At 35.6% G+C, this 13591-nt stretch overlaps 3 protein-coding genes across 3 annotated transcripts; 1 reads left to right on the forward strand and 2 right to left on the reverse strand.

The window, feature by feature from the left end:
- The first annotated feature begins 2579 nt into the window (after positions 1–2579).
- On the forward strand, positions 2580–6139 carry LOC121793601 (meiotic recombination protein DMC1 homolog). The gene is made up of 15 exons (XM_042191634.1): positions 2580–2669; positions 2759–2841; positions 3784–3875; positions 3953–4024; positions 4104–4142; positions 4246–4303; positions 4382–4427; positions 4553–4598; positions 4821–4882; positions 4996–5062; positions 5151–5243; positions 5314–5382; positions 5464–5542; positions 5658–5824; positions 5925–6139. The coding sequence occupies exons 1-15, from the start codon at positions 2656–2658 to the stop codon at positions 5967–5969; spliced, it is 1032 nt and encodes a 343-aa protein (XP_042047568.1). The 5' UTR covers positions 2580–2655; the 3' UTR covers positions 5970–6139.
- A 186-nt stretch (positions 6140–6325) lies between these two features.
- On the reverse strand, positions 6326–8407 carry LOC121797406 (stem-specific protein TSJT1-like). The gene is made up of 4 exons (XM_042196160.1): positions 8132–8407; positions 7429–7669; positions 7203–7323; positions 6326–6828 (listed from the first exon to the last, which is right to left on the reverse strand). The coding sequence occupies exons 1-4, from the start codon at positions 8332–8334 to the stop codon at positions 6641–6643; spliced, it is 753 nt and encodes a 250-aa protein (XP_042052094.1). The 5' UTR covers positions 8335–8407; the 3' UTR covers positions 6326–6640.
- A 1929-nt stretch (positions 8408–10336) lies between these two features.
- LOC121797407 (transmembrane emp24 domain-containing protein p24beta3-like) lies at positions 10337–13186 on the reverse strand. The gene is made up of 4 exons (XM_042196161.1): positions 12838–13186; positions 11582–11768; positions 11371–11478; positions 10337–10736 (listed from the first exon to the last, which is right to left on the reverse strand). Exons 1-4 carry the CDS (start codon positions 13063–13065, stop codon positions 10603–10605), a joined length of 657 nt encoding a protein of 218 aa, XP_042052095.1. The 5' UTR covers positions 13066–13186; the 3' UTR covers positions 10337–10602.
- Between the last annotated feature and the right edge of the window lie 405 nt (positions 13187–13591).

The following is a 13591-nucleotide window of genomic DNA, read 5'->3' on the forward strand; positions in this document are numbered from 1 at the left end:
AGCTGGGGTTATCAATATTCAATAGTGAATTTATAAAAGGGGAAAAAACATTCTATAAGTAGGAAGGATACTGAAAAAGATACACTTACTATATCATTTTTCTATTTTGAAGATGTATTTTATATTTTTTCTATACAAAAAATAAATATGATAAAACTTTTTTATTTATCTTTTTTCCATAAAATTCATTATTTTCTAAAAATATGTATTTATATATTTACAACGGTAAATTGCAAAAATATTATGCATATTTATTTATTTATTTATTTCCATAAAATTCATTGTTTTCTAAAAATATGTATTTATATTTTTACAAAGGTAAATGAGAATTATATTTTCTCAATTTATTCTTCCCTCATTAGTTTCCTTCTTAATCAATTACTCCGTATTTATATTATGTAACATAAGTTATATAATTGAAATTAATATAGAATAGTTTATTTTATTGTAGTGGCTTCACATGCCAAACAAAAGTTCATGTTTACGAAACCATATTATATTATGGAACTAAATTAATTACAAACTGAATATGAGCAAATGGATTGTGTTGGTTTATTTGATAGGTCGTCTAAGGTTAGCTACCTGAGTTTTATGTGGTCCGATACCATCTTTGATTTGGTTTGGTCATATCATATTTCAGCCTTCACCTAGTGGGTCCGTCCTTAAGTTTACCATTATTCTGGTAAGATAGATAACTCATCTATGAATTTAATTCTATGAACAAAAATGACCGAGATCTATTCGTAAATGACTTATCTATCCTACCAACCATACTGCTTCATATGTACTACTACATTATCAATCTATCAAGATTCAAGAGTGTGTAATATTGGAGATGGCATTTTTCTATAAAAATGCTATGTAGATATTTAGTTAGTAGAGAAAGTGTTTAATTAATGAGAAATAGTGAATTAAAATGGTGGATCATTGGTTTTTTTTGGTATACAAGCGTGAAGGGGAATTGTTCAAATAATGAAAGTTGCAATTAGTGGATTGGTTTATTTGTACATAAGAGTACTATAAGTTATAAGGAGAAGTGTTAAAAAATGAAAGTTGCAATTAGTCGAAGACGAGAGTATTTTTTTATTATTTGAACACTTAACAAAAAATGTATCCTAGTAGTAAACTACTCGGTTCCATAGTTTCAAAATTGAGATCATAAAATTTATAAATTTAACTTAGATTTGGGGCAACATGGTATAACTATTCAGTATAATAAAAATAAAAAAGTATGTCAAAATATAAATGTCTATATTACGAGTCTTATAGTAAGCTCAAGAATGAGTTCAGACTTTACAAGAAAATTAAGTTAGCGTATTTTCCAATCCGAGCAAATGATAGTCACACAAACGGATGAAAGATTGAAGGCGGGCTTTTACATTATCAACACTGCGGCAATAATCTCAATTAAATTGAAAGTTTTTAGCCATACAAAAATTATGATTGCCCCTTTACATCCCTATTTATCACACTATAATTCTACAACATTTTCTTCTCTAAAATAGTATAATTGTGCAATCTCTGAACTGATCAAATGTAATAGGAGTACTACTACAAATATGAATGTTAAACAGTATTGTATTTTTTGGGGTAATTACAAGATATTTTACCTTTTTTTCAATTTAGTACAAAAAGTATTAAGTTTACATATTTTATACAAAAAGTTAAATTAGTGTTTTAAATTAATACATCTGGTTAAATATTTTAAATATTATTAGTTAGTTTATAATTTGTCCAACTTATCATCATAATAAAAGAATAATTAGAGATTTAATACAATTAATCACTCTAAAAAAAATCAATTCTTCCAGTAATTGATTGTGGTTTAAAAAAATTCTGTGTCTCAATATACTCTCTTTTTTTATTGTATTCTTTATAGAACACAGTATAAAATAAGTCAATATTTTATCTTTACAAAATGGCTAATTTGAGCTTCAAACAGTCAATAAGTCGATATTTTATTTTTACAAAAAAGATTCAATATCTTTTTAGTTGCACGTATTCTCTATTGTTACATGAGAAATCTTCGACAATAAAATGCAATTCGCTAATTTGATGGTGAAGAGTTGTGATTTTTTTTCTATGTGTATTTCATTTTTGTGAGTAATAAAAATAACTGTGTTTGAAATAATTAATGAAAAGTTTTAATTTAAACTTTTTGTATAAATTTGAAACATTGATGAAACTTTTTGTATGTATGATGTAATTGGAAGTAACGGTGTTAGTAGGGACTTACGGAATATATTATTATGGAACACTAAGTAACTTTTTGTATGAAATATGTAAGCTTAATACTTTTTGTACTAAATTGAAACAAAGGTAAAACTTTTTGCATGAAACATGTAATTACCCGTATTTATTAGGCGATCAATAGTATTGTGAGTATTTATCAGGCGATCAACTTCGTGAATTATCTATAAAAAAAAAAGGCAGTTTCTACACAAATAATGACTCATATAAGTGACAATGTACATCCAAATTGTAGCTAAGCGGATCCCAAACATAACATAAAAGCAAAATTATAACTTCGTCGGTTCCGCCAGTTATATACTTCATCACACACTTTGCGCATTTGAAAATATCACTCTTATTACGTTGGTTCCGCATTTTGATTCTCTCTGATAAAACTCTTCCTGTTCATCTCTCAAAACAAAGATGCTAGCATTCAAGTATGATCGCTTTGCAGTTTACACTTTACTAGTTTTTATCTTTGTAGCTATTCGATTAATTGTTTCCGCTGTTGAAATTTGAACACCAGAGCTGAAGAGCAGAGCCAGTTGCAGATCGTGGAAAGGGAAGAGATCGAAGATGAAGAAGACCTGTTCGAAGCGATTGATAAACGTAAAACATGTTCATGTTCATCTCGTTTAAATGTCATTAACATTTTGATTGTTCTAGATGGATCAGTTTTTTAAGCAATGCAGCTGCTTCATTCCACGTGATTATTTCAAATTTCGGTTCATTGCATTTACATTCTGATTATATAATTTTCCCGTTTAGGTACTGCTGTGTTCGCTAGATTTCAATTTATACTCGTATGATTTCATTTGAGTTCTAGATGGATCAGTTTTTTAAGCAATGCAGTTGCTTCAATCCACGTGATTATTTCAAATTTCGGTTCATTGCATTTACATTCTGATTATATAATTTTCCCGTTTAGGTACTGCTGTGTTCGCTAGATTTCAATTTATACTCGTATGATTTCATTTGAGTTCTATAGTTTTTGAAGTATATTTGCCGTCAAATGTGATACAACTTACCTTCGGAAATTCAAATCGGTTTATAAATTTTTTCGTGTACTTTACTGTTGCTCTATTTGTTAATGTACATGATTCTGATCGTGTTCCTTTTTCATGTTCGTCAAGTGTGTTATTAATAATTTTTTGTGGAGCACAACTGCACAGAGCTTCACGAGTTTTTCTGTTTTTTGATGGTCATGCGCTAATAATTTTCGGATGTTTTTTTATCTTGGTAATAGATTAGCACAATTAATGAAGTTTCACCAATCTCCAGAGAAATATTCATTGTGAATGCTTGATTATGCCGATATATGCGTTCCTCTCTCTGGGAATTTTTCTGTACTTCATATTCTAAGCACTCTCAGTATTATTACTTGTAGATTGCTCACAAATTGTTATGGTATACTTTCTAAAAATATGTTAAGAAATGCTTCAATGTGAGCTGGTAGTTGTATCTGAAACCTTCAGTAGATGTAGTTGAGTTTACTGACAAGCTTGATAGCTTGATATAGTTATCTAGAGCTATTCTACTTTTCATTTGCAGTGACAGCCCATGGAATCAATGCTGGAGATGTGAAGAAGCTGCAGGATGCTGGGATCTACACATGCAATGGCTTGATGATGCACACTAAGAAGGTGAATATTTAAATCACCTCGCAGTCTTCTTGTTATAATTTTGTAGGCATCTGAACTGTAGTTTCTTTAATGACCAGAATTTGACTGGAATAAAAGGACTCTCTGAGGCTAAAGTTGATAAGATCTGTGAAGCTGTCGAGAAGATAGTGGTTAGTAATAATTTTCTTTTGTTATGGTTACTAATAGTTATATGAAGCTGTGGTGTACACTGATGTCTCGTATCTACAGAACTTTGGTTATATGACTGGCAGTGATGCATTGCTGAAAGTGAGTTTCTAGTTCCTCTGTGCTTCAGCTTTTACCAGTAATATAATATGCAGACTCTCATTGTTGCACAGAGACTGATATCAAGTTATTGTTGGCTATGCAGAGAAAATCAGTAGTTCGCATCACTACTGGAAGCCAAGCTCTTGATGAACTGTTAGGAGGTAATAATGAATCTTCTGTGTGATTTTCATTTGAATTCTTCTGCATAGTATGCTGAACATAGATCATTTGTGCTGAAGGTGGGATAGAAACTTCTGCAATAACAGAAGCTTTTGGGGAATTCAGGTGAATACTATTTTCTGTTAACTTGATCAAAACACTTGCTAAAAGTTAACTCAAGCTTTTAATTTATTAGTTTCATGATGCTAATGGACTTGTATTCTGATATCCGTAACCAACGTTTGATTCAGATCTGGAAAGACACAGCTTGCCCATACTCTCTGTGTCTCTACTCAGGTGATGAGCTAAGCAGAAGAAGTCTAGACAAAAATTGTTATGTACTTATCTCTTTAATGGAATGAAATTTGTATATACTTTTTGTTAGTAGGAAACTGATATCTAAATTGCTCATCACAAATGAATTCTTAACCTAATTCTTTAGCTGTTTTATCAATTATTGCTTTGCTTCAAATTCGCAATGCTGAAGCTTCTGAGGGACCTTTTTTTTTTGTTTTGCAGCTTCCTACTAATATGAAAGGAGGGAATGGAAAGGTTGCTTACATTGATACTGAGGGGACATTGTATCCTATCTACTGATTGTTCAGTCTCACATATTATATGAATCTTTTTAAAGTCATTACGTTACAAAGTTTTCTGGTTGTTCTTTGGTTTTCCTTGAATCGAGAAATTGCAGCCGTCCGGATCGAATAATACCCATTGCTGAAAGATTTGGGATGGATGCTGGAGCTGTACTTGACAATGTAAATCCAATTTGTTCACTAATTCACTAATATCTTATCATTCGCACTCTGGAGTCTGATTATATATATTGTTTTGGAAATCCGAAAGATCATATATGCTCGTGCCTATACATATGAGCATCAATACAACCTGCTTCTCGGTCTAGCAGCAAAAATGGCGGAAGAGCCTTTCAGACTGTTGGTAAGCTATATTCAGCATTCTTTTTGTACATAAAATTACGGGAACTCATGTGAATGAAGTTTGGTTTCAGATTGTTGATTCAGTCATAGCTCTATTCCGGGTGGACTTCACTGGACGAGGCGAACTTGCAGACCGACAGGTCTGGACCACTATCAAAAGATTTTTATTAGTTCAGAACCTCATATTCTGCAATTATGTGACTTTGTGTTACAATTTTCAGCAAAAGTTGGCTCAGATGCTCTCAAGGCTAATCAAGATTGCTGAGGAATTCAATGTTGCTGTCTACATGACCAACCAGGGTAAATCAAATCTGCATTCATCAACTAGCATTAAGCCAATCAATGCCTTGAATAAAAGAAGACAAGTGTTATAGTTTTGTTCGACTCAAATCCTAATCAAAATTATAATTTGCAGTTATTGCTGATCCTGGAGGAGGTGTATTCATATCAGATCCGAAGAAGCCAGCAGGTGGCCATGTTTTGGCTCATGCAGCAACCATAAGGTTGATGTTCAGGAAGGGCAAAGGCGAGCAACGTGTCTGCAAGGTGTTTGATGCCCCGAATCTTCCTGAGGCCGAAGCAATATCCTTTCTCTGCCTCTACATTTAATAAATTTCCATCTCTAATCTCATAGTATTTGAATTCCGATTTAGAACAATGTGAGTTTTCTTAACAGAAACAAGTTTTCCAGATAACTCCAGGTGGAATTGCAGATGCCAAGGATTAAGGAAAATACCGTATCTTTATGCTTTATTGATATCTGATTAGTTTCTATACTATGAAACATAAATGCTTTATTCAAACTTAATCTGCTTTTGGTTCAGCATCAACGATTATGATCTTCGTTGTAACTATTTCAACTATTATTCAATGTTTCTAGCAATTTCTTTTTGCTCATATATTTCTGGCAAATTGAGATGGCTTATAGCCACCACAGCAGGTTCAACGTGTTTAAAATCCTTGTTAGATTATATGATAAATAGGGGTATCTATTTTGTATGATAGATTAGATTGATAAAGTATTTTTAAGGACAGTACGATCAAACAATTTAAACATCGTGTAGTCTAAGAAGCTGCAGGATAGAAATCCAAGTAGAAATTTTTTTTTAAAACCTTTGAAGATACAGCACAGCACATCACAACCAACATACATGTCTTGCTGCTTCAATTGTTATTTATAGTCGAGCGAGGCCATTAAAATGGCTTCATCTTTTATAGTGTCTCAAGCATAACAGAAAAAAACATTCCTTTTTAGTTACATATGGTTACCTCGGCAAAGGAATCATGATATGTCATCAAAGTCTCCATGCTAGAAGGGTTTAAGGGAAAGCAAGATAAACTGAGGGCGGCCGGCTAATAACAGAAGCCACTTTCATTCAAGAGATCTTTCATGTTAGTTCAATAGTGCTGGGACCAATTTGCGTCGCTTCCAACCCTAGGCATTGTGGACTTTTCTTTGCGCGACTCTTCATCTACCTTGAATGTCATACCACAAACCTCCCCTGAACTGTCCACTCTTGGAACAGCCTTCAACTCATTTAGATGCTCATAGCTCCGTAGACCTCCAGACGATGTGAAAAAGCATCCTGAAGAAATGAGGAAAAAAGACATTTCTTTAGCCTCAACTAATCACAAGAAATGACCATTAGTTTTCCCTACTTTTGAAAAAAAACACCAACTCCTTGCTCTATCCTATAAAGAAATAGGCTTACTATGCATACCATTATAAACTAGTAATGCTTAAGCAAGGGATCAAGGATAGAAATCATCCCCTAAATATTCCAAATGAGAACGAAATAGAGAAATACTATTCACATATGAACTACAAGAGAAATGATACGAAGACCATGACACATGACAAAGAGGAACAAGTAATCTACCAAGCAAAACAGTCAAAAAGATAACTAGACCATGTAAAGTAACAAAAGGGCAAGCTATACGTCATTCTAACTGAGTATACCTTTGGGAAATGGGGAAAAAGACTTGCCACAGCCTTGCTTCACAATTCCAGTGTCGGTAGAAACAACAAGGTGACCTTCAGCATCAGTTCCCCAAAAGAAGGGCACACACCCGTCTACATCCTGTACCATTGATATCAAGTTAATGTACAGCTTCATATTACACAACAAAGCCATTACATGTCGAAAAATAAATGCCAACATCGGCAGGACCAAAAAACTACTCACAGCAGCAATAAACGTGGATTGTGAAGTAGCATCAAACAGTACAAACGCGAACCTCCCCTCGATGCCCCTCACAACGTGCTCAGCAGGATAAGGACCCCTATCCCTTAGAGTCCTGTAAGCCTCAATCACAATGCTCACTTCATTAGCTGTCTTGTTCAAGCCATACTGCTGCTTAAGAACTGCAATGTTTTCAATATGGCCTTCGAACAAGCAGAACATATCATCCACAACTGCAAAAAGTCTGGAGGAAAGAAGGGGACAGAGTAGATTAGAGGAGCTTAGTATTTGATGCACAATGCAAACAAGTCCTCCAATAATCACAAAATACAACCAAATCACTACAGCTCGAGATTTTCACAAAGCCATAAATTTGATCTGGATTTGGGCCAGTGACATAAATTTGTGTATATATAGAAGCCTTTCAAAGCCAATATGCCTAGAACTACAAAGACCATAGCCAGATATCTGCAAACTGCCAAACAGTAGTTAAAAAGAATAGAAGAGAGGGACAAGATTGCATTTTGATTACCCTTGCATAATTGGATCTTATACCAATATCTATAAAAGAATAAAAAAACAAATCAGAATAATAATCTCTCACCAAGAAAACACATAAACTACAGTGTATCAAGAAAGAGGCTCAAGGAATGCTTATAGATCGGATCAAAATTAAGTAGAAAAGAAAAAATGAGGAAGTAATGACCTAGGAAGAAGGGGGTTTTGTCGGGCAGAGGAGTAGGCAATGACACCGGAAGAGGCGAGATTGATGAGGAAGGAACCCGGGTGAGTGGACGAGAAATGGGCTGCCAAGAATCCGTCTTTGATGGCAGAAACGGCGCCGTTTTCCGGAGTCTGCTGCAGTGCATCTGGGCTTTTCGCAACCGATTTGTTTAACACGGCCAGCATTTTTCCTTTTCTTGAATGATCGCCTGCAGAAAATCTCGGAGGAAAATGTATGAGAGAGAGAGAGGGAAGTGATGAAGACTTTATTATTGACTTTATTGATTTCAGCTGCACAAACGCGCACGTTACAGTTTCGACTTTGGATCTCTTTATTGACTAATATATCCTTGATTATGCTAGGAAATTAATGGGGTTTCAGACTGGTATTGATGATGTGAGGAAGGTTTGAATCGTAATCTGAGCTACGAGGGTCCATCTCTCCTTATCCGTTTTCTAATGCTTGCGTGGCAACACTTCACTGGGATATTCTCCTGGGGGAGATAATTAACTTGATGATTAGTCACCTTAAAATGATTGGACTAATATTATATTCGGGGTGTTTGGTTTGGAAGATTGTATCTGAGATTAAATTTATAGTGTATTTGATTCATTAGATTCAATCTCACAACTCAATCTTAAATGGATAATCATGAAATACTTAGTCTGAGCTAACCCCTAAGACTAAAATAATCTCACCACTCAATCCTAGATTATATTTTGGTATTATTTTATCTTGGCAACCAAACACCATCTAAGTATTAAGAGCATCCGCAATGGCGGACTTCCGCGCGGATGTCAGACCGGCGTGCGCGACGTCCGCGCGGGACGTCCGCCATTGTGCAACTGTTCAGCGGATACGGGCGTCCGATACGGATACCGCATGTCCGTTCCTTTCCGCTGACGTCCGTCGGGACGTCCGCCATTGAAATGACTCCCACGGACGTCGGCGCGGAATTCCCGATTTTTGCATTATTTTTTTTGGAAAAATTCTATAAATACGTCTCGTTGCATTTCATTTCATTCGTCACACTTGTTTTAACAAGATTCTCTCTCTCTAAATTTCTTTTATATTTCCGTAATGTCTGGTAGTGGTAGTAGTAGTGGTAGTGGTGGTGGGCATTATGAACACATGATGCTGATGATACACGCACTTGTGCGGGAGGCCGCGGAGAGGGAGGAACAAGCGGCCTCGGCGCCGGCGGTGCCTTGACCCATCCATCGTCGCACTATAGTGCCCCGGGATCACCTCGCTGCCCACAGTCGGTTGTACGAGGATTACTTTGCGCTGGAGCCACGGTTTGGGGAGAACCTATTCCGGCGACGGTTTAGGATGCATCGTCTGCTCTTTCTGCGTATCGTGGGCTCTTTTTATTTTGGTGAAATGTATTTTTCTTTTTTTTAATTAATGAAATTTTTATTCCATATTCGTTTCGAATTTTTCTTCCGTAAATTGCTTAATTCCGTAAATTGTTAAATTGGTGAATTTGCGATTTTTTTTAATGTGGGAAGTCCGTCGGGATGTCCTTGGGGATGTCCGCTGCTGTGCAGTGGGATGTTCGTATGACGTGGCATCCGCAGTGGGAAGTCCGTATGACGTGGCAGGAGGTGTTTTTGGAATATCTGCGGAGATGTCCCTCCGCCGGAACATCCGCTGGTGCGGATGCCCTAACTGAATCAATCAAACAAGATTAAGGCCCACTGGAAAATTTGACTTTATGATATCCATTGACATCTTTTATGGATATGTCGATGTTGACTCTTTTTTATGAGCCATTCGGTTTGCCCAATTAGCCTAAGACCCTATCTCATGATGTCTCTACTAGTTTAGTTACATTTGACTTTAAATACATAAATTTTTAACATTTTCTAATTTTTCCAAACCTCAGTTTTGAACACATGTTCACATCCCATCTCTTCTATCGACCTCATGTCTCTCTTTTCTCTACCTTCTCCTTCTATATTATTCCTCATGTTCACATCCCATCTTCTTTCTTAAGCTAATTGTTCGTTCATTAAGCTGAAGGAAATAGTAGCAGTGCTGAAAAAATAGATGATAATACATTGTGTTGCCTTTCTTGCATAATTTTACAAGAAATCTGTGGCTTCTTCTCTTTATAGACACAACCAGCTAGCCAACTCAAGTTTTATTTCACCACATGCAAAAAGCTCACAAAAATCAGCTGTCTGAAGAAATTTAAATAGGTTCACTAACTTAAAATCCTCAGTATAGGACAAGCAAAAATCATTCGACAACTAATTCAAAGAAATTACATTAATCGAGATTCTCTAACTAAATCACGTATAACTAAGGAGTTTGCTCAATAATTTCAAACAACAAGGGCAGTTAAATAGAAAACCATTTCTGTTGTACAAACCGCACCAAACACATCTTCCCCAGCCGAGCGAACAATCAAACCAGATTTGAGGAGAGGAAAGTCGCTAGCAGTTTGATCAAACACGGTTGTATGCAACTGATTTACTAAACAAGCGACGTATGTAGACAACCTGAAGTCCACTTACTAGTGCAAGCAAGAGATATTCCCCAACTGTGTAAAATATGACACGCCTTCTCGTGCTCTCATTTGCTGCAGGAAGAAAAGAGAGAGTATTACATAAAGATACACTAACGACAACATTACGAAACATATCAGATGACAAATTCCAAGATAAAGTTATCTCATAAAGACCTCTAAGAAGTAAGCTTATGAAATTATATTGTTTGATTCATATTTAAGAATCAGAAAAATGGCATACACTTCAATGGAGCTCCAACACAGGGTGGACTTTTGGTTCATTTCAGGAGAAAAGAACCATAATCTCATGCAATCCTTCCAACAACATTGAACAACATGTCCAAAAAAGAAGAAAAAAACACAGAAAACAAGCATCCTAAGATAGATCATTTTCTTAAGGCTTCTCTATCTTCTTATTTTCAGTAACAGGACCCAAACACTATGACTACCAAGTTTTACAGAACTATACAGTTTAATATAATGAGGCCAATCGTTAATTATCTGAAAAAGTTCAGCGGAGTTATAATCAATTGCTATATAATCCTACTGCAACAAGAAGGCGTCTAAGAATGACAAGCAGTGTAACCAAAAACTTAGTAGCAGGGGTATCCCTCAAGCCTAGAGAAACCAACATAGGAAATACATAATAATTAAGAAAGCAAGAGAAAAATAATCAAGTAATTGGAAAATAATAGAAGTATCATACTATGACGATGACGACTATCACGGGCTTTCAAATACTTCTGCTCGGCAGTTACAGATTCTAAAGCTTCCTTCAGTTCAGCAAGTTTGACATTAATGGGGTCCAAATGTTCTGTTAAGATCAGGGGAAAAGGAGAAGATAGCAATAATGTGAATGAAAGTTAAAAGGAATTATCAATAGTGTGGAATGTAAAGTAAAGTAAGACGAGACAAACCATCCTTCGCAAGGTCATGTTCAGTGGGAATATGGCCAACATGAATGTAGAAAGAGACTGTCTCTGGTGTCGAATAAGGATTGTGGAAACAAAATTTGTACATTCCACTTCTAGGGGCCTTAAACTCAAACTTGTCCCCAGATGTTCCTTTCAAAGTGTGCACGATATTTCCTGCTGGTGACGTTACCTACAACAATAAGCATCATGACAATTATTAACACTATCAAACTTTGAGCAGCTGATCTCAAATAATTATTAAAGCTTCAACATTCACATAGATTTAATGTGTGTTCATGAGTTAAGCTATGCAGTCACCTTAAAATACGGCTAAGCAAAAACATATTCTCAAATCTAAATGAGAAACCCACACTCTTAATTCTAAATACGGAATTCAAACTAGCAAAGCAATCCTTTAATTCAAACACATCTTAGAGTCAATTGAAGATCTATGAGCAAACCTTGTAATTTGCAAGTTAATGGTTTAGTGAAGAAATAGATATTCTAAGAATGTTACGTGCCATCTTAGTTAAATTACCAGCAAGTCACAGTTACAGGTTTAAAATAGTTAAGAGTTGGTAAAGGGTTCTCCTGTCACGTGACAATTAAAGTAGAAACATTGTAAAACTTTTCAAATCTTTTCTAGGTTGTCAAGTGACAGTGCTCAAAGTTGGCAGCCTGTGTAGGATGGCAAACTATAGTGGCCTCCAATTAACAAGACTGGGAAAGATATTTATTCTCCAGCCACAGACCTAACAAAAAAGTGCTCAAGCTACCAAACAAATAAATCATCTTCTTCATAATTTGGGACATTAGGGTCACTTATACATCCATAGTATAGTACCTAACAGAAATGTAACTAGCACTCTGCCTGATGGCAGCTCAACTAACAAGCAGGAAACACGCAACGAATGATATATTTTGATGAAAATTCAACCTTTTTCATATAGTATGAAATTAATGCAGGACAAATTCCACATGTCATGTTCTCAACTATTATTGAGATTGCATTTGAAGAAAACAGTAAAAAGATTGAGCTAAATGTAGCTAACACATTTTTAATATCAGAATCCATGAAAATCTCGAATTACTTGTTAAAGGTTTATCTTTTACAATGCACGATAACTATACTAGGTCTAATCACTAGTTAATCCAATTCCCAATTCACCAAACCTAGATCGTAGCTGGCACAATTGAATCAATTTTCACAGATCGAGACATGCAAAAATTAGGGGAAAACAAAAGGCTGAGAAAGATACCGTGAAGTCGATGCCGGGGTGATCGGAGCTCCAGAAAATATCGTGATCGACGACGACGAAATTCCCTGAAACGGTGTCGCCTTCGTACAAGACGTACTCGTAAATGCATTCGACGTCGTTTACGGTGACCGATAGCGCGGAGATATGGGTGAGCGTGGTGAGAAGGAGGAGGCCTAGAAGGGCGTAGGCTGCCCCGCCGCACCTCGGATTACCTCCAGTTGTCTCCATTGAACTCTACGATTCCGATGCCAAATTTTTGACTCAGCGGAGGTGTAATGATAATATGAAGCTCTGACGTGGAGTGGAGGATGCTTATTGGATGGAACAACGCAGTTATGACACCAATTATTAAGTTTGTTCGGACACACTCTGGTCAAATTATTAATCGTACTCCCTCGCTCTAAACAATAATTTCATTTGTCCACCTCACAAATTTTAATAAAGAATTAATAAAAAAAAAGAAAAAAAAATATATATATATATATATAGGGTAGTGATCTATGGCAAACACCCCTTAACCAAATAACTAGAGAACAAATTACAGCCACAAGATTATAAAAATCAAGGGCTAGTATTAATACATGTAATTTTAGAATTTAAAGGAGAAATTAGTTCTCTCTCAAAAATTTACTCCACAATAACCAAGCGGGGGTACAATGGTCATTGTATTATCATCTTGGATTCGGAGTTTTTGTGCTGGGAAATTTTCGAGAAATGTCTCAGATTTGGGCTCTCTTTCTGCTGCTTGCCTTTA

The sequence above is a fragment of the Salvia splendens genome, chromosome 3 (assembly GCF_004379255.2).
Source record: "Salvia splendens isolate huo1 chromosome 3, SspV2, whole genome shotgun sequence".
NCBI classification, from domain to species: domain Eukaryota; kingdom Viridiplantae; phylum Streptophyta; class Magnoliopsida; order Lamiales; family Lamiaceae; genus Salvia; species Salvia splendens.

Excerpts from the sequence above, each read along its gene's own strand:
- LOC121797406 (XM_042196160.1), bottom strand. The coding sequence starts at position 8,334 with ATGCTGGCCGTGTTAAACAAATCGGTTGCGAAAAGCCCAGATGCACTG. Across the intron at positions 7,324-7,428 it reads AATCCACGTTTATTGCTGCT|GATGTAGACGGGTGTGTGCC; the intron begins GTGAGTAGTTTT and ends TCAATGGTACAG. Across the intron at positions 6,829-7,202 it reads TTTTTCCCCATTTCCCAAAG|GATGCTTTTTCACATCGTCT; the intron begins GTATACTCAGTT and ends TCATTTCTTCAG.
- LOC121793601 (XM_042191634.1), top strand. Across the intron at positions 5,063-5,150 it reads CTGGAGCTGTACTTGACAAT|ATCATATATGCTCGTGCCTA; the intron begins GTAAATCCAATT and ends GAAATCCGAAAG. Across the intron at positions 5,825-5,924 it reads ATCTTCCTGAGGCCGAAGCA|GTTTTCCAGATAACTCCAGG; the intron begins ATATCCTTTCTC and ends TAACAGAAACAA.
- LOC121797407 (XM_042196161.1), bottom strand. The coding sequence starts at position 13,065 with ATGGAGACAACTGGAGGTAATCCGAGGTGCGGCGGGGCAGCCTACGCC. Across the intron at positions 11,479-11,581 it reads ACATGACCTTGCGAAGGATG|AACATTTGGACCCCATTAAT; the intron begins GTTTGTCTCGTC and ends TGATCTTAACAG. Across the intron at positions 10,737-11,370 it reads TGATAGTCGTCATCGTCATA|CAAATGAGAGCACGAGAAGG; the intron begins GTATGATACTTC and ends TTCTTCCTGCAG.